The sequence below is a fragment of the Lotus japonicus genome, chromosome 1 (genome assembly GCF_012489685.1).
Source record: "Lotus japonicus ecotype B-129 chromosome 1, LjGifu_v1.2".
In the NCBI taxonomy this organism is placed as follows: domain Eukaryota; kingdom Viridiplantae; phylum Streptophyta; class Magnoliopsida; order Fabales; family Fabaceae; genus Lotus; species Lotus japonicus.
This window is the reverse complement of record NC_080041.1, coordinates 123,649,495-123,673,400: the sequence shown is the minus strand read 5'-3', so window position 1 is coordinate 123,673,400 and position 23,906 is coordinate 123,649,495. Positions and strand designations below refer to the sequence as shown.

The window sequence follows — 23,906 nt, the reverse complement described above, 5'->3', positions numbered from 1 at the left end:
AGCATGAATAAAGTAAAATGAAAAAGGGCCATGACTATGTAAAGCTTGGGCTTGAAGGCCCAAATCTGATTTTAGGGTTCCACCTCACCATATATCAAAATATTTTGGCTAAACTTTTTCTTCTACCAGTAGCCGCACAACTGTTTTCAGATGGAGAGAAGCACACCCCAACAATTCAATGACGTGATGAAGTGATGAACTGACCCAATCACAGTTCTTCCAACAACTGCAGCTCATCTCTGATCTCCTCTAACCTTCACTGAAGGATGCCTCTGTCTTCTCTCACTCTATTTCTGAATTTTTCACTTCATCTCTTCGGGTTTCCATTGGCTCCATATTCACGTTTTTGTTCAACCGGCTTTAACCGGAGAACCGCCGGTTTTCCCGGTTTTTCCGGGTTTTGACCGGTTTTTGCGGTCTTTGACCGGTTCTTTTTCCATCCGGTTTTATGAGCATATTGGACCGGCCACTAGTACGGTTCCCGGTTCAATCGGTTGAACCGACCGGTCCGGTCCGGTTTTCATAACCATGTTAAATAGAGTAGAGCAATCCTCACCCTTAAACTAGGTTTTGGGGGGACTTAAGCTTAACCCAAATTCTAAGAACTGATGCCAACTTGAAAGACGAAAATGAATGTTCTTTCTGATGATTCAAATGTTAGGTGGTTTACATGATATATAGAGGATAGAGCAATCCTTATTGCTACTATCCTAAATCTCTATCACGATGAAGGAAAGTTAAATTTCTCCTAAAAAGTTAGCTATACAAATAATAGCTCTCTACACTTTTTTTTTTATAAACACCTTTCTATTTTATAATGTACAATGTGCGGAGCTCTTCCATTGAATTTATGCAGGTGAGAGAGCATTTAGAACTGTTTGCAGCATTAAAGGGTGTGGAGGTAGACTCATTGGAGGGTGTTGTTGCTAACATGGTTGATGAGGTGAGTTCGGTATTCTAAGTCTAAACTCCTACTTTTATCGCCAAAATCTTTAACTTTGATGGAAAAAGCTTTGTTGATCATTTCAATGGAATTGAATTGGTAAAGTGTAAGCTTATCTAATCAACAGTTATATTTTTCTGTCTTTTAAACTTACTTTTTACAGTTTTAACTCTCTATAAAACTTCTTCCCCTCCATAAATATATTGTAAGCTATCCAGTTAGAAAAGTTATTTTCAATTTATGCTGAACTCTAATTATTTAAGCTTGCTTGCACTTGTAAAGCATATTTTAAGTGTAACTTGTGCTTAGGTTTCAACTAGTTTCTTAATCAAGGAAAACTTAGGTCATGCCTACATCATATGGCTTTTTGTCATGACCTAGATCATGACTGCCGCATAACCAGGGTAACCATAGTCTTGTTCAAGTCTTGCAAACCTCAAAACGTATTAATAATTAGCCACTAACAACCAATTAGCATATTAGAGTATACCGTGTATAGGATACTATTCTATTGTGTTGCATAAGTCAATCTCTTTTCTGTTTGGGTTTTAGTTTGATAGTTGCAAGCTATGACGGCTATTAGTGTTAGAATCAGTTTTGTTGGTTAGGTGCCAGCTGTCAAAGCTGTTAGAGTTTGTTAGTTTGATAAATTCTTGTATCATGAAACTTCCTATATAAAATATAGTTCAGAATTCTTTTTCCTCCTCATACTTTTTCTACATGGTATCAAGAGTTGAGAGATCCTAGTGGTTATGGCTGATGCTGAACCTCCTTCGCCGCCACTCAAAGAACCGGTGTGCATGACTCCAATAAACCGGCACCCTCCTCCGCCACCAGGCTTTTTCACATCCATGAACATAAATACTCTTTACTAGCTTCTTTTATTGTTACTAGCTTCTGCTCCTGTTACTATCTCACATCCATGAACATAAATACTCTTTTTGTTCAATGAATTTTAAACTGTTTGAGTGTTTGTGGTGATGCTTCATTTTTACCTTTTCAATGTAAATATTGTCTTGCCCCCCCCCCCCCCTTTTACCGTTAATCATTTACTTTATTGATTTAAGAATCATTAAAGGATGCTAGATAATGTCTGTTGGATGAACAGGTGGGCTTGGCTGATAAAGTTAACAGTGTTGTGAGTTCTCTTTCTGGTGGCATGAAGAGGAAGTTATCTCTTGGGATTGCATTGATTGGAAACAGTAAGGTAGGAAAACATATTGACAGCACATGTTTTTGTATTATGCTGAACAAAAGTACGATCTTTTAGATTTACATGGCAGGTTATAGTTCTTGATGAACCTACAAGTGGAATGGATCCCTACTCAATGCGCTTGACTTGGCAGTTGATAAAAAAATTTAAGAAGGGTAGGATAATTTTGCTAACAACACATTCTATGGATGAAGCGGATGAACTAGGGGATCGGATAGCTATCATGGCCAATGGTTCTCTGAAATGCTGTGGAAGGTCAATTTTTTTTTTAATATTTTTTCTCAAATATCATTATGGCCTTAGAGTAATTGTGAAGAATACCTCAATATGTTCGCTAGAGAGAGTTTAACTCATGACACACCCAGATGCCGCTGTTCAGGCTGTTCCAGTCATGCTCAGGCTTGACATTGTCCTTGTTAATGTTCATTGCAGACCATGTTCTTGTTTTTGTTCATTGCATGCTCTGTTCAATCTATCTGTTAGGAGAGCTCCAAAATTTTCTGTGGAAAGTAGTAACACAATCCTTTATGGGAGTTCATGATATTGGTAGAGAAAATTTTGCATTGATTTTTTGTTTGGTTGTTTTCTAATGCCGTGGAAGTGCATCTTTTAATCTGTTTGGTGTAAGCACTCTTTATCTTTTTTGATAGAAACCATTGAATTTTGAAGATCCTCTTTATATATGTTGATCTGAAATAATTTTGACGGTTCAGATTTGTGAGTTTCATGTAGTTTTATGGTTCCATTAAACTTATAACTTCAGGGGAATTCATAAAACCTTGAAAGAAGTTTTGGCTTTTTGTCATTGAACCATCTGATAACTTGATTTCTAGAAGCTGTGTGGAATGCTCATTAATCTTTTTCCTTATAATCTTAACATGGCTGTACTTGAAGTACTTATAAATTGGAGGACAATCCTCATCTATGAGCTAGCTTTTGAAGTAGAGTTATGCCTATCCCAAATTCTAAGAGTAATGTACATTTTTCTTCTCTCCCCTTATTGGTTATGATATTTTTTGACAGCTCCCTTTTCTTGAAGCATCACTATGGAGTTGGTTATACTCTTACTCTTGTGAAGGTTTGTTCTTTCCCTTGACATTTTGTCTATAATTTCCATCGCCGCAGAGGTTGCATAATTAAAAGGCTATATTTGTTTTAATTTGGATTTCATTTTATCCTTGTCCTTTCAGTCAGCTCCTACTGCTTCTATAGCTGGTGATATAGTGTACCGTCATGTTCCTTCAGCAACCTGTATAAGCGAGGTATTTTTCTTATAATATATTTCATTGAGATACATGTTAATATCAAAGCTCATAGAATGTGTATTTGTCGATGTTAATGTACAGATGAGTAGGTTAAAATTCAAATCAATCTGATGGTGTTCCTCTATCATATCCCTTTCCCTGCTCCCTTCTGTGTGTGTGTCTGTGACTGTTCACGCATTTATGAAGGATGGTTGGTTATCCTCCTTTAAAATAAGAAAACTAATTAAATAGAATATCTACAAAATACAAATCTTCAAGTCTTGTTGCTTGTCTACCACAGAGATTCATTAAAAGACAAATGTGCTAAACAACACCGAGGCCACAAAATTTATTTTGTATTATAGCAGGTCGAGGTTCCAACCAGGCACTAATGAGTTATCACATAGCTCACTTTCTTAATAAAGAATCAACACTCACCATTCAAAAATAGGATTTATGGGACAAAGATATGAAAGAAAAATGGGATTTATGTCATTTATTGAGTTGTGTTAGTCTGTTAGAGCAAGGGGTAGGATAGCATTAGTGTGATATAATATGGATGAGTAACAGGAAAAAATGCAAAGAAACATAGTTATTATTAATAGGGGTAAAGTTCAATAAGCTAATTTTGTTGAGTTCATAATAGAAATACATTCAACCCTAGCTTTCAATTCTCGCCTTTAACTTTTGTTGAAAATCTTCAACTGAATTTCATTGATTGAAAAGGTAAAGATTACAATGAGTGATCTCAGTATTTATAGAGAATACAAGGCTTGCTAAGCAAGCTACCAACTCTAACAGAATCAGTTATGTGACAGCTGTAATGACAGCTCACATGACAGCTGTATTGACAGCTCATTCTAACAGAATGTAACTAACTCAAATATTAACTATACTACTAACAGTAACTAACTTCTTAATCAGAGTAATGTGTACTCTACTCTAATAGGCCCCCTCAAACTCAAGGTGGGGGAGAAAGTGATTTCTCAATCACATTGAGTTTGCCACGAAGAGTTTCAAAACGAAGTGGTGATAGAGCCTTGGTAAACAAATCTGCCAGCTGATCAACAGAAGGAATGTGATGCACAAAAAGAGACTTGTTGAGAACTTTTTCCCTCACAAAGAAGATGTCAAGCTCCATATGTTTAGTGCGAGTGTGAAGAACTGGGTTATGAGTCAAAGCCACTGCACCCATGTTATCACAAAACACCCTAGGAGGAGAAAAAGGAATCTGCAACTCCTGCAAAAGAGACTGAACCCACAACAGTTCAGCAGAGGTATTAGCTAGGCTCCTGTATTCGGCTTCAGTACTCGATCTAGCCACCAGGGTTTGCTTCTTTGAGCTCCAAGAGACAAGGTTGGGACCAAAAAAGACACAAGAGCCTGAGGTGGATCTCCTGTCATCAGGATCTGATCCCCAATCTGCATCACAAAAGGCCACAAGAGGGACTGGAGTGTGCAAACTACAAGGCTTGAGGTGCAGGCCATGAAAGAGAGTACCCTTAAGGTATCTTAGGATCCTTTTAACAGCCTTCCAATGCTCTTCTAGAGGCTGACTTAGAAACTGACAGACTTTGTTAACTGCAAAGCTAATCTCAGGTCTTGTTAAAGTTGCATATTGGAGAGCACCAACTATTGATCTATAGAGAGTTGGGTCAGCAAAGTAATCTGCTCCATATTTGCTGAGTTTTGCTCCACTAACCATGGGAGTAGAGATCCCCTTGGCCTCTCCCATTTCTGCCCTTTCAAGAAGGTCAGTTATATATTTAGTTTGTGTCAAAAGCAAGGACCTGTCCTGAAGATGATGCACTTGAACACCAAGAAAGTAGTCAAGTTGGCCTAATTGCTTCAAGGAAAATTCAGAGTTGAGGTTCTGCACTACTTTCTGAACCAGAGGCAAGGAATTGCCTGTAATGATAATATCATCTACATAGACTAGTATGTAGATGCAGCAAGTTGGAGTGTAGAAAGTGAAGAGAGATGGATCACATCTACTTGGTTTAAAACCATACTTCACAAGGGCTGACTTCAATCTGTCAAACCAAGCTCTTGGGGCCTGTTTAAGGCCATAAAGAGCTTTGTTAAGTCTGCAAACAAGAGATTTGTCTTCATGCTGAAATCCACTTGGTTGCTGCATGTATACCTCCTCTTGAAGAGCTCCATTTAAAAAGGCATTATTCACATCAAGTTGATGAATATGCCACCTCTTAGTAATGGCAAGGGAAAGAATGAGCCTAATAGTTATAGGCTTCACCACAGGGGAAAAGGTTTCTAAATAATCAAACCCCTTGACTTGATGGTAACCTTTGGCCACAAGTCTGGCCTTATACCTATTGATGGTGCCATCTGCATTTTCCTTCACCCTAAAAACCCATTTACAACCAATTGGCTTCCTATCCTTGGGAAGTGGAACCAATGTCCATGTATTGTTAGCAAGCAATGCATCATATTCAGCCTTCATTGCAGCTAACCACTTAGGATCTTTGAGAGCTTGCTTGGTGGTAGCTGGCTCAGCTTGAGTGAGCAGTAAAGTTGGAAATAATCTGGGCATGACTATGCCAGATTTTGCTCTTGTCTGCATAGGGTGAGTATTTCCCACTGGCTGAGGAATAGGAGCAGAAGAGGAAGAACCAGTCGAAGCTACTTCAGCTACTTCAGTGGCAGTAGCTGCTGGTGTAGGTGGAGATTGTTGCTGAACAGAAGCTTCACCCTGAGAAAAATTCCCAGAAGAAGAGGCTGCAACTGAGTCTTGACCTTGAAAAGGCTGCTGTTGCTGAACAGGAACTTGAGGAGCTAAAGCAGGAATTTCTGAAGGGATTCCTTGTGCAGATGAATCAGACCCAGCAGAGAAAAACAGGGTAGGATAGGGAAATTTAACTTCATCAAAAATAACATCCCTTGACACAAAAATCCTACCATCACCATCCATGCATTTGTACCCTTGATGAGATGATGAGTAACCAACAAACACACACTCCTTGGACCTGAGTGACAGCTTAGAGTGTGTATAAGGCCTCAAGTGAGGATAACAAGCACAACCAAACACCCTAAGTATCTTGTAATCAGGAAGAGTCTTGAACAACTTGAAATAAGGAGTCTCATTGGCCAAAACAGCAGTAGGAAGACGATTAATAAGAAAAACTGCAGCCAGGAATGCATGATCCCAGTATTGAGAAGGCATTTTAGCAAATGCAAGTAATGAAAGGCCAGTTTCTATGATATGGCGATGCTTCCTTTCAACACTACCATTTTGATGGTGTGTGTAGGGGCATGTCAATCGATGCACTATGCCAAGCTTAGCAAAATGAGATTGTAAAGGTTTAAATTCAGTGTCATTATCTGTTTGGACAGCCTTTATTTTCAGATTAAACCTTAACTCTACCATAGCTTGGAACTTAAGAAAAACAGAGGAAGTTTCAGATTTGTGCCTAAGTGGATAAATCCATGTGAAACGAGAGTAAGCATCAACACAAGTCAAAAAATAAGAGTAACCACAAGAAGACTCAATGGAGGAAGGACCCCATAAGTCAGCAAAAACAAGCTCTAAAGGTGTAGCATAAACAGTAGTAGAAGAGGAAGAGGGTAACTTGTGAGACTTTGCTACACAACAAGCTGAACATTTAGAAAATTTTGCTTTATTAGACAATGATATATTACATTTGGACAAAGCAGAATGTAAAGCCTCATGATGAGGATGACCTAGCCTACAATGCCACAAGTCATAGGCAGTAGGATCTACATTATTAACAGAAGACACAAGAGAAAATGAACTAGCACTAGGTACACTTGAAGATGAGCTAGCACTAGGTACATTGGACAAAGGAACTGAAGCAGAAAAGACAGATGGAGCAGCTACTGGTGAAACAGATGTAGATGAAACAGATGAAGCTGGAGGAAGGGTTGGAACATGCATCCCTTCAAAATTGTATAAACCATCAGGACCAACAGTTCCTTTGAGCAAAACCCTAGAAGTTTCCTGACATTTGACAACACAATAGGATGAGTGAAACTCAAAAAAGACATGATTATCACGAGCAAACTTGCTTACACTAACTAAGTTCTTGGTGATGTTAGGAACTAGAAGCAGATTATTCATAGTGAGTGTAGTGTGTTTATGATAAGGAGATGGAAAAGAGGCATGTCCAACAGAAATAATAGGCAAACCTTGGCCATTTCCCATGTAGATATGATCATTACCATTTAGGGAAACACTGTCAGAAACAACTGAGGCATCATTGGTAACATGATGTGTAGCTCCAGAATCTGGAAACCATGAGCTAAGATTTGCTGCAGCAGGAGTGTTAGTACCAGTAGTAGATGAAGTAGGTCCAGTAAGCATAGCCTGTGGAGCTCTAACTGGAGGATTTCCAGGTCTTGATCCACCAGAAAACTGAGAAGAGTTCCACTGTGATCCTCCAGATGGTTGGAAACCAAACTGCTGAGCAAAATTTCCCATGCCTAAACCTTGAGGAAATTGACCAAACATGTTTGGAAAGCCTCCATACTGTGATGTACCAAACTGAGAAGGTACACCAAATTGTGGAACACCACAAAATGGAGAGAAGCCAAACTGAGGCAACATCTGAGAATGCATAGGCAGTGGCATACCAAAACCAGTTGGCTGCAAGCCAAACATGCCAGTAGAACCAGTAGAACCAGATGATGAACCACGATGGTAGCAAATACTAGCATCATGCCCATACTTCTTGCAAATCTGGCATTGAACACTTCGATTTCCTCCTCGTCCACCGCGAGAGTTGTTACTGCCGTTGCGACCACCGTAACCGCCACGAGAACCGCCATAACTGCCGCGATTATCGTAGGAACGATCATCGTAGGAGTTTTCAGAGGAACCTGAAGCATAGTTAGCCTCAGAGGTCGCCGGCGACGATGTTGATGAAGAAGACGACGACACCGGTGCAGGTTGCGTCGCCGGTGACGCAGCTTGAGAAAGGAGCGCTGACGGAGGATTCGCACTCAACTGACGCGTGCGAGAACGCTCAAGACGCGCTTCATGCGCGATAACCATAGCTTCAGCTTGCGAGATCGTGCAAGGGAACTCGCGACTGTAGATGATAGTCATGAGATGACTATACTCGTCGGGAAGACCATCAAAAATCGCTTCAAGGTGCTCGCGAAACGATACAGGATCTCCGATCGAGAGCAGAGCATTGACGATGGCCTTGATTCGCTTGAGGAATTCAGAAGCAGTCTTCGATCCCTTGGTTATGGATCTCAATTCCGATCGCAGCTGCGTCGATTGTGCAAGCGATTGTGCTTGAAAGAAATCAAGCACAGCTTCCCAGATCTGCCAGGACTGAGTGCAGTTGACAACGGTTGGAAGCACTGATGAAGACAGAGACGAGAGAAGCCAGGTGAACAAAGCAGAATCCTGTTGATCCCATACCTGATATGCAGGATTCTCTACTGCATTCACGCGATCCTCCTCACTGAGAAATCGAGGAGGAATATCAGGATGAACAAGAAAATTCTGCAATCGATGAGTTCTAACGATGCCTTCAACGTGCTGCTTCCATGAGAGAAAATTGGAATCATCAAGCTTCAGAACGAGCTTGTGAACCAGAGAAGAAGAAGCCAATTGTGGTTGAAGAACTGCAACTGGAACAGGAACTGCAGTTTCTGGTGCATGACCTTCATCAGCCATGGTGATGAAGAAGAAAGAGGAAAAAAAAACGAAAATCTAGAGAGAGAGATCTTCAAGGATCGTACTCAGCTCTTGATACCATGTTGAAAATCTTCAACTGAATTTCATTGATTGAAAAGGTAAAGATTACAATGAGTGATCTCAGTATTTATAGAGAATACAAGGCTTGCTAAGCAAGCTACCAACTCTAACAGAATCAGTTATGTGACAGCTGTAATGACAGCTCACATGACAGCTGTATTGACAGCTCATTCTAACAGAATGTAACTAACTCAAATATTAACTATACTACTAACAGTAACTAACTTCTTAATCAGAGTAATGTGTACTCTACTCTAATAACTTTGTGAAGGATTTAATTGTCCATCTCATTTCATATGATGCCCATAGTAAGATTACACAGTGCTGTGGATTTGAACATTAGCTTGAATGATTAAAGGTTCTGTGGTCATGTATAATCAATTTTGAACTCTCAATTTTAAATTAAATTCCAATAAGATTTTTTCCTTGTTATACATCACATTATGATTCTTGATCTCATTGTATCTTGTCATTTTCAGGTCGGAACTGAGATTTCCTTCAGGCTTCCTTTGGCATCCTCATCAGCCTTTGAAAGGATGTTTAGGGAAATCGAAAGTTGCATGAAAATCCCAGTTTTAGACTTGGAAGTAAGTGGCAGTGGTGACAAAGACAGTCATGGTATTGAAAGCTATGGTATATCTGTTACAACTCTGGAGGAGGTATTCTTGAGAGTTGCAGGATCTGACTATGATGAAGTTGAATCCTTTAAAGAAAATATCCGATCCCATATATCAGATTCTGTGCCTTCTCTTCCTTTTAGTGATCGTCCATCCACAAAAATATGTGACCTTAAAGTTGTTGGAAATTATAAGAAGATTCTTGGTTTCGTGTCTACAATGGTTGGAAGAGCTTTTAATTTAATTTTTGCTACGGTTATTAGTTTCATCAACTTTGTGAGTATGCAGTGTTGTGGCTGTTGTCTCATTACTAGGTCTACATTCTGGAAACATTCTAAAGCTTTATTCATTAAAAGGGCAATATCTGCTCGGAGAGATCACAAAACGCTTGTTTTCCAGTTACTGATTCCTGCTGTCTTCTTGTTTATTGGTCTTCTATTTCTTGAGCTCAAGCCACATCCTGATCAACAGTCACTGATCCTTTCAACTTCTTATTTTAATCCTCTACTGAGCGGTGGGGGTGGGGGAGGTCCAATTCCATTTAATCTATCTTTGCCAATTGCTGAAAAGGTCTGTCACTAATTGTTAAGTACTATTTATTTGTTTTTATCAATTCTCTGTTGTCGTAGACCAATTGCTGCTAAAAATGCACTCTGGTACATCTTGATGGAGTTTTACATGACTCTATATTATGTTGAAGGTTGCAAAAAGTGTCGAAGGAGGGTGGATTCAAATGTGCAAGCCAAGCTCTTATAAATTCCCAAATTCAGAGAAGGCATTATCTGATGCAGTGGAAGCAGCTGGGCCAACACTGGGACCTGCTCTACTTTCAATGAGTGAATATTTGATGTCTAGCTTTAATGAATCCTACCAATCTAGGTGTGATAACCTGAATCTCTACTTCATTCTTAGCTTTATCTCTTTTCAGAACTATTGAGCCATTAAGAAATTATTACAAATGTGGAAAGCTTTTACTTGAGGTGCAACCCATGAAAACCCATGAATATAGGTATTGTTCTTATAGGATCCATATTAGTTTTGGGGCACCCATGGTAGTGAAAATATAGTCTTTGTTGTTCATCAATTTCTCTATCTCTCTGATTTCATTATACAAGAAGATCCAGTTCTATTTGAAAATAAGAATGGGTTCTATGAAATAAGGACAAGAAAAACAAACCAGTGCCTCAAAATAAGAAAGCTCCCTGATAATTCCATTGTTTTATTAGTGTAAGTGTTTTCTTTGTTTTAGAAAGATTTCTAGTTCTACTTCCTTTATTATTTTTGTTTCCCTATACTAGAAGTCTAATAGTGTGTTATCACGCAGCTGTAATCATGCTAGTAAAGCTGTTATAACTTCAAAGTTCCAACATTAATCTGTTTTTTTTGTATTAATTTCTTATTCAAGTTATATTATTTCCTTTTCTAAGTAGGTCAGATTTGTAATAAAGGTGCGAGGAAGTCTGTTTCCTAATATCTCTTCATTTTTGGATTGTTTCCTTAATCCCTGTTACTGAAATTTAGGGATTGAATGCTGACTTGTTGCCATGCTTTCCCCTTTATATTCTTGGCCTTTCTGCTTAAATAAGATATTAGAAAAATTCAGGGTTTCCTCTTGAAAATCAATATTGACCATTTTCATATGCAGGTATGGAGCAATTGTAATGGATGATCAGAATAATGATGGAAGCTTAGGCTACACTGTATTGCACAACTTTTCTTGTCAACATGCGGCTCCCACCTTTATCAATTTGATGAATTCTGCAATTCTGAGGCTTGCTACTCATAATACGAATATGACAATTCAGACACGCAACCACCCTCTTCCAATGACCAAAAGCCAGCACTTACAACGTCATGTATGCTACACTATTTGTTTTATATCTAGAAAGCATATAATGCATGATCGTATCAAAAGTGGCAATAGGTATACTCTACGAGAGAAATGCTTGCAACACACTCACAAGTACACTCTTTTCAACACGCTCTCTATTGTTGGGTGAAATTCATGTGCATCCCATCATTTTGGTTGTGTCTTACCAAATATAGAGTGGGACGCATACGATTTAGTTGGATCCCCATTGATTTCACCCATTAATACATAGTGTGTTGGAAAGAGTTTGCGTTGTTGCTATTCTTGAAACTAGAAATATTTTGAAAAATGATTGATTGATTGATATCAACTTGATTCATACATCCTAGTCCTCGTCAAATTAAAACCAACAAACTACAATAATAAGATAACAAAGGATAATAGTCCTAACATAACTATAACAATATTATATCAAGATATAACATAAGTTGATAACATATATATATATATATATATCCTTGAAGCAAACGTAAGAAGTTTTTATTCTGTCAGAAACAATTTCTCTCTGTTAAGATGACAATCAACTTCTATATGTTTGGTTCTCTCACGAAAGACTTGGTTAAGTAGAGATGCAAAGCAGATTAGTTATCAGTTAGTCGCTGAACGGAAAACTAGGGTTTGAACTAGAAAGCTCTAGTACCTCATATAAACTAGACATATTCTGAACAATTGATTAATTAAAATTAACTTAATTGATAGATAAGGTTTCATAGTCCTAGTGAAACTAAAACCGTCAAATTTAACATTAACAACAAAGGATAATAATCCCAAGTCCCAACAGAACTACAAGTCTATAACAGAACTATCTCAAGATATAACTATTAGAATTTGGAAGGCCTAGCTCTACCCAAAAGCTAGCTCAAGAGGGGAGCATATCCTAGATCCGTTAAGTGGAGACCACCCGTATGTTGAGAAGTCCCATATTAACTAGAGAAGGGCAAGATAGCCCTTATATATGGGAAGGAAATCCTCGCCTCTCAAGCTAGCTTTTGAGGTAGAGTTAGGCTTCCCAAATTCTAATATGGTATCAAAGCATATCCTATATCCGTTAAATGGAGACCACTCGTATATGGGTCACCCACAGATGTTCATTCATAATATTTCAGCTGAAGATGTCCAGCCATGGGCGTGAGAGGGTCTGTTTAGAAGTCCCACATTGATTAGAGATATGACCAAGATAATCCTTATATATGAGAAAGCAATCCTCATCTCTAAGCTAGCTTTTAGGTTCGAGTTTGACCTCCCAAATTCTAATAACGACATATAACAAGCATATATATATCAACAGCTGGCATTACTTTGCTTTGAGATTCATGATGCATGACCTTATTATGTTGCAATTAATTCATATTTTCACATATAGAGCACCTAATGAGCTTGTTTCCTCAAATTGCTGACTATGTTTATCAGCAAGCTTAAAATAATGCTGGGTTAATATAGCAATGATCTCTGCATTCATATAAATACTTTGTCTGTTTGTCCGATAATCCCCTTCGTACTCTTCAGAAAATTATAGAATTGATGAGCCTTTGATGAAACTCTGTAGGATCTGGATGCCTTCTCTGCTGCTGTCATTGTCAATATTGCCTTCTCTTTTATACCTGCCTCCTTTGCTGTTTCAATTGTTAAGGTAATTAGAGTTACACTGCTTCCAGCTTTTCATTTTTTAATAAAGTTATTTTCTTCCTCGTAAACAAATTTACAATTAACATTTTGCTTCCGGCATTTAGCATAAGAATATTGTTTAAATAGAAGTTTCAAGTTTGAATATGTAAAAGATGTCAATGTATTGTATCATCCATTTGTCTAAAAGATGTGTTTTTCTATTCCCTTGCATATTTTCTCTTTAAGGATAAAAACCGAATTGAAAAGACTTAAATGATCAGAGACTGTACAGTGACATAATAAATGATTGACAAAGAAGCTCCTAAGCACAAGCACTGACGTAAAAAACCTTACCTTTTCACAATTCGAATTTTTTGGCTGCTATGATTAGCCATGCAATGCTTGAGCAGTGTCATTGAGCAGCTGACTCAACATACTCTCTCAGATGTCTATTGTCTCCGTCATTGTTATTATTTTTTGCCATATTTGTCTATGCTCTTCGTTGCTTTTTCATTTTTTATCCCCATATAAAGAGTTCTTTCGATCATGGTGTCTACTTCTACTCTGCTTAATAACTTTCTATATGATATGAATTTAACAAATCTAACCATTGAATTAAATAATATAATCATGCTGATTATATTTTCGGGGGGTTTACCAAATTTCAGTTAAATCAGAATTCAAAGCTATGTTATCCTATACTCAATATTTGCTAATATTTCACTGGGCTACCCATAACTCATACAACAACAAAACTACTCAGTCTTGTTTAAGTTACACCCATAATCATAAGTTTAAACATGTACATCACTAAGAAATAAAGAAAGGAAGGATAGAAAATAAAGGATCAAGCTATGATCCTATGTTGTTCCAATCCCTTTTAATTGGTGATTGCAGAACTCTCAGGAAGAATTAAGATTCATGCTCGTAGGGAGAAAGAACCCTTTTCTCTGGCCTCCGCGTTCTCCTTCATGAGTGCCATCTTTTTTGTTTTTAGACTCAAGTATTTAATACAGGTCTAAGCCCATGAAAATCCTCAAGGTTTCAATGTTCAGAACCACCACCTACACTATGAAAAAAGAAAAAGCAATATCCAACTCTAATCCTTTCAACTATTTCTTTCCTATGGAGTTCTTTTTGCAAAATGTTTGGAAACAATCCCTTTTGTTTTTAACGGTATCTTAATCTTATATGGATGCTTCCCCTTAAAGGTTATAACTCCTTCCATTATATATCTTACACCTGCCTGCCCCTGTCCATATTGAGGATTCTATGAATTGTCTATTGTAGCCTACATAGTTTGAGGAATTTCATTTTCTAATTTTCCTTTTCCAAATGAAGTTTATATTTTCATTTATATGTCTTGATTTTCTAGAGAAAACTTCTTGCTACAAGATTGTATGAGACAATGATATTTTCATATAGCTTGTTTCTTATGATATAAATTTATCAACTTTTGATTGGTGCAGGAACGTGAAGTGAAAGCTAAGCACCAACAACTAATCAGTGGGGTATCTTGTTTTTTTCAAAATAAACATCACTCGCTAAATGCTCTTTTTTTGAATATCTTCTGATGTTGGTCTTGCTAATCAGGTTTCAGTCTTTTCATATTGGGCTTCTACATTTATGTGGGACTTCGTGAGCTTCTTGTTTCCAGCCTCGTTTGCCATAATTCTCTTTTACATCTTTGGTATGTTTCTCTTTCATGATTATTGATGATTAGTTTTTGTGCCTTATTATATTTAATTTACTAGGGAAGTTAACATTGATCATGAATTCTGGTCTTATTAGCTTATCTTTGGTGCTCTGGTAATGGTTTATTTACTAGGATTTCCTTGTCATATAGAGAGATTGGCAAGATTTTCTTATTTGATCTGAGTCTTTGTTGTTATGTCTCCCGGTTAGAAGGAAATCTTACCATCTTTCCTTGTACTTATCTCTTTCTCTTCAGTAAATTTCCTCTTTTATCATAGAGAAAAAAAATCTTAGGTATTAATTTCATTTTTAAGGTGTTGTTAGTTACTAATTGTTAGATAATGGAATACGGAACTGTAGTAAATGTCCTGAATTATCTTACTTACATCAGAGCTTCCGTTGGTCCTTATGTTGGGCCAAGGTAGTTAGTTGATTATAAGTTCGGATTTTTTTTTTGTATTTTTGTGTTGTACGTCCCCTCTTTCCTCTCCATTTAAACTTCTTTTCTATAAAAAAAACTCCAGCAAATTTGTTCTTATTATTTTTATTTTCTTTTATATGTGTGCCATTTTATATTAGTTACGACATATGTTATTGGGCTTGTGATGGGAATGGATCCTCTTATTAGGATCACGCATTCATCTTATGTCGTTGGGTATAATTGACTGATCTAAATATTGTTCCTTATCTCCTTCATCAGTGTATTAAATATTAATTAAATATCAGGAGTATGGTAGTGAAGCTTTTTTCCTCACATGATATCTTTTGCATGACACATGATTGATTTAACAGCTTGCCTTCAATAGGTTTAAGATTTTGACATTCTTGGTCACTTAAATATTCGAACCTATCTTCCTGCTCTTCCCTAACCCAAAAAAGGAATATTAGAACCTTCCAACGACAGTTTTTCTCAGGTGGTTGAGTGGATGTGACTGTATATCAATCATAAATTATGTTTCCTGATACACCACAATAAGTAAGTCTTAAGCTCTAGTTGGGGTTTGTTTTTCAGTGCTAATTCTTGCCTTGTAAATGCTGTTATAGGTCTGGATCAGTTTGTTGGAGGGGTTTCTTTGTTACCGACGATCCTCATGCTTTTGGAATATGGACTTGCAATTGCGTCGTCAACTTATTGCCTTACATTTTTCTTTTTTGACCATATGGTGGCTCAGGTATGTGGAGACTTTGATTTCTCATTTGTCAGTAATCACTTATATAAATGCTAAGATATTCACTTGTCTTACAGAACGTGGTTCTCCTGGTCCACTTCTTTACTGGATTGATACTAATGGTTATCTCATTCGTTATGGGACTCATCCCATCCACAATAAGTTTCAATTCTTTTCTTAAGGTATTCCCCTTTATTTTTCTTCAGTTGCTAGCAGCATGAATTTCACGCTCTTACCCTGGCTGTTAAAAAGAAAGGAAACACCGAGAAGTGAGAAAGCTTGTGATAGAAACTGAAAATGAATTCTGTATATTAAAAATAATATGGGATTATATGAAATAGCTCTTAGATAGTTGAGCTATATGAACTGGCTTACTTGAAACTTATAACAGAAGCTACTAACAGTATTTCTGTTAGAAACTAGCCATAACTACTTCTGATAGCTTACAAACAACTTTCAGAACAGAATGAATTTTGGTTAATACTACATATAGTAACATTCCCCCTCAAACTCAAGGTGGGATGGCGAGTGAATACTGGTTAATCACATTGACTTTGTCCCTTGATGTAGCAAATTGAAGTGGACAAAGGGCTTTGGTGAAGATATCTGCTCTTTGATTCAACGAGGGATTGTGTGTTAAAATTACTTGAATGAAATATTCTGATTGATTATTCCATGAAGCTGAGTACATATATATATACAAGAGTTTAGGGATAGCTAAATAAGGAAAAGATCTATCCTAATAAAAGATAAAATATACTAAATATATTTATTCCCTATTTATTTTATCTACATATCTCAACACTCCCCCTCAAGTTGGAGCATATAAATCGTATGCATCCAGTTTGTCACATATATTTTATCCGGGGACCTCGTAAAGACTTGGTAAAAATATCAGCCAGCTGATCTTGAGAGCAAACAGAAGAAGTCTTGATAGTACCACAAAGAATCTTCTCCCTAATAAAATGACAATCAACTTCTATATGTTTTGTTCGTTCATGAAAAACCGGATTAGAAGAAAGATGTAAAGCTGACTGATTGTCACATACTAAGTTCATAGGAGTAATCGCACAAAACTTCAACTCCTGAAGTAAGTGCTTCAACCACAAGAGCTCACACGTAGTATGAGCCATAGCACGATACTCAGCTTCGGTGCTTGATCTAGCAACAACACTTTGTTTCTTACTCTTCCAAGAGATGAGATTTCCACCAATAAAAACACAATAACCAGAGGTGGATCTCCTATCACCTGCATCACCTGCCCAATCCGCATCTGAATATCCAGTAATACTAGTATGACCTCTATCAGTATAAACAAGACCTTTTCCAGGCGACCCTTTTATGTATTGAAGTATCCGAATAACAGCCTGCCAATGACTCTTACAAGGAGAGTTTAAAAACTGACTGACAACACTAACAGAGAATGATATATCAGGCCTGGTCATTGTGAGATAATTCAACTTTCCTACTAACCTCCTATATCTTCCTGGATCAGAATAAGGCTCCCCCTGGTTAGGCAGAAGCTTCACATTAGGGTCCATAGGAGTATCCGCAGGCTTGCAGTTAAGAAGGCCTGTTTCTTCCAAAATATCAAGCGCATACTTTCTTTGACAAATAGCAATGCCAGACTTTGACTGAGCTACCTCAATCCCAAGAAAGTAATGCAAAGATCCAAGATCCTTAGTCTGAAAATGCTGAAACAGGTGCTGCTTAAGAGCTTGTATGCCCTCTTGGTCATCACCGGTGATTACAATATCATCCACATAGACAACAAGATAAATGAACGTCTTTGAGGATGAACACCTAAAGAAGACTGAGTGATCCGCTTCACAACGAACTAACCCAAACTGCTGAATAACATTGCTGAAACGGCCAAACCAAGCTCGGGGTGATTGTTTCAAACCATACAGAGACTTTTGCAATTTACAAACTAGTCCTGACTCCCCCTGAGCAATAAACCCCGGTGGTTGCTCCATATAGATCTCTTCTTCCAAATCACCATGTAAGAAAGCATTTTTAATATCCAGCTGAAACAAGGGCCAATGTCGCATAGCAGCCATGGCCAAAAATAAACGGACAGATGCCATCTTTGCAACTGGTGAAAAAGTATCACTATAATCCAAGCCATAAACCTGAGTGTACCCTTTGGCAACAAGACGAGCCTTCAATCGATCAATATGTCCATCAGGGCCTACTTTAACATTAAAGACCCAACGACACCCAACAATAGATTTCCCTGCAGGAAGAGGAACAAGCTCCCATGTATTATTAGACTCTAAAGCTGTCATCTCGTCAATCATCGCTTGACGCCAACCTTTGTGAGATAGGGCCTCCTGTATAGTCTTAGGTACAATAATGGAAGATATGGTAGAAACAAAAGCGTAGTATGCAGGGGACAAGCGATGATATGAGAGAAAATTATAAATAGGATGGGGATTACGAGTAGAACGACTACCTTTCCGAAGGGCAATGGGCAAGTCAACAGGATCCGAAGCAGGAGAGGAGGCTGGATGAGGAACCAAATCACATGTCTCATTTCCTGCAGAAACTGAGTCGTGGGGCTCATCCGTTACAGTACGTCGTGGGCGACGCTCATAAGTAATGCGATAACGAGACATATCAGGAGCTGGCGCTGATGGAGTGGAAGTGTCTGCTTGAGGAGTAACGACCGAAGATGGTGACATAGACACTTGAGGAACAGGTAAAACCACAGGAAAGATATCTAGATCAGATTGTTGACCAGTTGTAACAAAGTAAGGTGTATCTTCAAAGAACGTGACATCTGCAGAAGTGTAGAACTTATGTGTGGATGGAGAGTAACACTTATACCCTTTTTGAACACGAGAGTAACCTAAAAAGACACATTTGACAGCCCGAGCAGACATCTTATCACGACCTGGTGAAAGATCATGAACAAAGCAAGTACAACCAAAGACACGAGGCAGAACACAAAATGAAGATTCCCTAGGATACAACATGGAATGAGGAATCTGATTACCCAAAACAGATGATGGCATCCGATTTATCAAATATCCTGCAGTCAAAACAGCTTCACCCCAAAACTTTAAAGGTGCATTAGCATTGATCAATAAAGTACGAGCCGTATCCACAATATGTCTATGTTTTCTCTCAGCTACCCCATTTTGTTGGGGTGTATGTGGACAACTAGACTGATGTATAATGCCATGAGACTTCATAAAAGAGTTAAAGGAATCAGAAAAATACTCTTTAGCATTATCACTTCGCAGAACACGAATTTTCTTATCAAATTGAGTTTCAATTTCATGACAAAAATTTTGAAAGATACTAAACAACTCAGATCTATCTTTCATTAAAAATATCCAAGTACACCTGGAGAAATCATCAATAAAACTGACATAATACCTATATCCTAAGATAGAAGAAACACGACTTGGACCCCAAACATCAGAATGAATGACATCAAATGGATGTAGGGCCCTTTTATTGACACTACTAGGAAAAGACGACCTAACATGCTTCCCAAGCTGACATGACTCGCATTCCAAAGACTCTAACTGCGACAAGTAAGGCACCATCTTCTTTAATTTGTCCAAACTCGGATGTCCCAGACGATGATGAAGTAAACTCGGAGACTCAGCAGCAGCCGCACAAATTGCAGAAGATGGTTGTTGTAGATAATAGAGACCATGTGATTCAGATCCTGCTCCAATCATCCGTCCCGTACTCCGGTCCTGTATAAAGAAGGAATCAGAGGTAAAAGTTATGGCACAACCTAATGATTTGGTTAATTTACTGATAGAAATAAGATTAAAAGCACATCCCGGAACTAATAGAACAGAACTCAAAGGTAGTGTAGGAAGAGGAGATGTCTGCCCAACACCGGTGGCTTGTACTTTCGAGCCATTTGCAAGGGTAACATGGTGTGTAGTTTTGGGTGAAGATAAGTTAGAGAAAAAGGAAGGATTACCAGTGAGATGATCTGAGGCACCGGAATCCAAAACCCAGGATCCAACAGGTGTAGAATGAGAGTAACAAACTGTAGAATTACCGGTTTGAGCAACAGTTGCTGACGAAGATGATCGTTGAGCGCCCTTCAGCTGGAGATATTCCTTGTACTCATCAGCTGAGAATGAGTGGTTCTTTGCACCATCAGATTCAACCTTGGACTCCATAGACTGTGCGACATTAGCAGTTTTGTCTGGAAACCCAACTAGAGAGTAACAACGATCCTGTGTGTGTCCATCCCTCTTACAGTAAGAACAATGGAGATTTCCTCTACCTCCTCTTCCACGTCCACCACCTTTACGACCACGACCTCGACCCCCTGACTCAAAAGAATTTGATATGAGAGCAGAGGAATCAGAGGCTGTATGAGATTCAAGTCTAGCTGAAGTGGCAGATGAAGGAACACGAAGTAAACGATTAATAAGCTCCTCCGCTGTAGGAATATTGGGATTAGTAAGGGTCTGGTTTCGAACAGATTCCAGATCCTTATGGAGACCATGCAAAACAAACACCATGAACATATTGTCAAGTTTCTCCAGCACCTTCTTCAAATCGTCATTAACCAGCATTGACTTCAGCTCCACAATGGTAGATTGTGCCTTATTCAGGTAAGACGGCAAATTAAGATCAGTCATCTGGAGATTTGCCAAATTACGTACTGAATCATACAACCGCTGAATATCATTAGCATAGATGTCCTGTGCCTTTTTCCACACATCATAACATGTTTTGTAGGGACGAAAGTGAACAATCAGTCTAGGTTCAATTGCCTGGTATAATAAAGAAACAAGTTGATAATCAGCCTTCTCCCATTCCTTCTTCTCAGAAGCATCAATATCAGCACACTTTTTAGTAAGGTGCTCGGACAAACCTTGACCCAAAAACCAGATCTCAACAGCATTGGACCAATCTAGATAATTTGCCTCATTCAACTTCTCAGAAGTGATAACAGGAGTCCCAGAAAAAGCAAATGAGATGAGACTCTTCTTCTCACCCTTGGGAGACTTATCCTTCAGCAAATCCTCCATGAAGAAAAAGAACAAACAGAGACAGGGAAAACAACCGCAACCAAACAAATCCAAACACACTTCAAACGAAAGGCTCACTGACTGGAACAGGCCAAAAAACAGAAACAAGAGACCTCAAACACAGAAACGAACCACAGAAGAGGAATCCTGGAATAAAAACAAGCAAACCCAGAAAAATTGTCAGCGGCGACCGGCGGCGACGGCAGCGGCTGGCGGTGGCGGCTGATCACGACACAGTGGTGGCAGCAGCGGACTATGGTAGCAGCAGCCAACAGCAGTGGTGGCGGCCGGTGGTTGCTTCCGGAATTCTAACTGGTAAAAATAAGGGTTAGCCTACGATGGCTGAAACCCTAAACTAAACTAGTAAACCAGAGGGAGACTTGAATCAGAAAGCTCTGGTACCAACTTGAATGAAATATTCTGATTGATTATTCCATGAAGCTGAGTACATATATATATACAAGAGTTTAGGGATAGCTAAATAAGGAAAAGATCTATCCTAATAAAAGATAAAATATACTAAATATATTTATTCCCTATTTATTTTATCTACATATCTCAACAAAATTAAACTCTTGTTAATGACTTTTTCTCTATCAAAGACATTTAATGTGTTTAGTCCTAGTATGTAAAATTGGATTATAAGTGAGAGACATTGTGCTCATGTTATCACAATAAAGAATCTGAAATGGATGTGGAGGTAATAGAAAACCAAGACAGAGAAGAGAGAGAGAGTAACTAACTGTAACGCTCTGGATACCATAATAGAAAACCAAGACAGAGAGAAGAGAGAGAGAGAGAGTAACTAACTGTAACTGAATTTGTTATTCTGTTTTCCCAAAAGTACATAGAGTTGTAATACAAGTATTTATACTTATATTTGAAGCTTACACCAGAAGCTACTAAATACAGTACTCTATTAGGAGGAGGGGTGAATCCGAAATGGACATTGTGCTCATGTTATAACATGTGTGTGCTGCCTCTGAGCTAAGTATTAGTCATTTAGATTGTTTATCTGTACAAAGACGTAAAGGAATAGTATTGGTGGTGATATGCAACTTGTGTTTTAGCTGCTTGAAATTTTATTTTTATTTTGTTCATTCACATTTGTATGTGGTTTGCACTGCATTGTGATTATCACAAATTTCACCTAAGTTTTTAATATCTGATGTTTCCTTTCAGAATTTTTTCAGAATATCACCTGGGTTTTGTTTTGCTGATGGTCTTGCTTCATTAGCTCTTCTGCGGCAAGGAATGAAAGATAAAACAAGTGATGGAGTGTTTGATTGGAATGTAACTGGTGCCTCCATTTGTTATCTTGCTGTTGAGGTCCAAGTCTTTTCATCTAATTTTGCTTCTATTTTGTTTCTAGTTATTGATATTCTTTGTTTTTAAGTTTAAAACTGAAATACATGAAGATACTATTATAAGTTGTTATATATTAGTGATAGTATATAGCAAAGCATATTTATACACACAAATTCTGAGAAAAAAATATTCTCTATCTAATCAAATTTCCCTTGTGTGACAGAGCTTTGGTTACTTTTTGTTGACACTCGCACTTGAAATTTTTCCTTCTCCCAAATTGACTTCATTCATGATCAAGAATTGGTGGGGGAAGATTAATATATTTCAGCAAAATGCTACTTATCTGGAACCCCTTTTAGAACCTTCCTCAGAAACTGTTGTGATGGACTTCGAGGAAGATGTAGATGTGAAAACAGAAAGAAATAGGGTACTTTCAGGTTCCCTTGACAATTCCATTATCTACTTGCGCAATCTTCGGAAGGTATATGCTGGGATTATTTATTTCAATTTTTTTTTCATTTAAGAAGAAAATTGTTTGTATTTGAAACCAATGGAACTTCATGCTCAATTATATTGATGTTTCTGACTTTAAGGTATACTCCGAAGAGAAGTATCATGGGAAAAAGGTTGCAGTAGATTCATTAACCTTCTCAGTTCAGGAAGGAGAATGTTTTGGCTTTTTAGGGACAAATGGAGCTGGAAAGACTACAACTCTTTCTATGCTATGTGGTATATCAGATTTCTGAACATGATTTAATACTTCCTTTCATACTCATTTGATACCTATCTTTTGGTTTCAAACTTCAATTTTTATGAACCATCTGAATTCTGAAAAGCTGAATTTTTAAAGAATAACCTTACTAATTTGACTACTGAAAATGTTACTTTTCCTTCCCTTCTTTTCTTTTTATGAATATACTTTTTTTTACCATTATTTGCTTCATAAGCACAATCTTCTAATTTAGACAAACCTGAGGTGATGAATTAGGACGTTAGGCAAAACTTTGATAGATCTCAGACAATCATACCTGTTGAAACGTTTTTGTTACTAAGATTGGATAGCTGTAAACTTGGCTATTCTCACTGCTTCTTATAGGTTTATTACTAAAAGTTGTGTTTTCCTTTTCCACACAGGGGAGGAAACTCCTTCTGATGGGACTGCTTTTATTTTTGGCAAAGATATATGCTCCCATCCCAAGGCTGCTCGTCAATATGTATGCATTTTTTCTTCTTACAGATAAACAAAAACATGCAACCTCATGAAAAAAGATTTAACTAAATCCATCTTACACTTTATTGTTTATTTTAACTTTTTTCCAGATTGGATATTGTCCACAATTCGATGCCCTATTGGAGTTCTTAACTGTCCAAGAGCATCTTGAGCTTTATGCTAGAATAAAAGGTGTTCCAGACTACACATTAGAAAATGTATGTCTAAGGAGCTTCTAACTACTTTAGTGCTTGTGGTTAGGATAGTTTTA

At 37.8% G+C, this 23,906-nt stretch overlaps 1 protein-coding gene across 4 annotated transcripts in view; it reads left to right on the top strand.

The window, feature by feature from the left end:
* LOC130730160 (ABC transporter A family member 1) overlaps positions 1-23,906 on the top strand; it is a 38,323-nt gene that overhangs the window by 10,487 nt on the left and 3,930 nt on the right. For all 4 annotated transcript variants that reach the window (XM_057582088.1, XM_057582090.1, XM_057582089.1 and 1 more), the window contains 18 exons: positions 857-943; positions 2,052-2,150; positions 2,227-2,411; positions 3,180-3,234; positions 3,347-3,418; positions 9,626-10,333; positions 10,464-10,642; positions 11,409-11,619; positions 13,180-13,263; positions 14,708-14,749; positions 14,832-14,928; positions 15,978-16,105; positions 16,180-16,284; positions 22,300-22,446; positions 22,649-22,906; positions 23,019-23,154; positions 23,560-23,639; positions 23,746-23,853. In XM_057582088.1, coding sequence (XP_057438071.1) covers positions 857-943; positions 2,052-2,150; positions 2,227-2,411; positions 3,180-3,234; positions 3,347-3,418; positions 9,626-10,333; positions 10,464-10,642; positions 11,409-11,619; positions 13,180-13,263; positions 14,708-14,749; positions 14,832-14,928; positions 15,978-16,105; positions 16,180-16,284; positions 22,300-22,446; positions 22,649-22,906; positions 23,019-23,154; positions 23,560-23,639; positions 23,746-23,853 — 2,781 coding nt within the window. The remainder of the gene's footprint in view (positions 1-856; positions 944-2,051; positions 2,151-2,226; positions 2,412-3,179; positions 3,235-3,346; positions 3,419-9,625; positions 10,334-10,463; positions 10,643-11,408; positions 11,620-13,179; positions 13,264-14,707; positions 14,750-14,831; positions 14,929-15,977; positions 16,106-16,179; positions 16,285-22,299; positions 22,447-22,648; positions 22,907-23,018; positions 23,155-23,559; positions 23,640-23,745; positions 23,854-23,906) is intronic.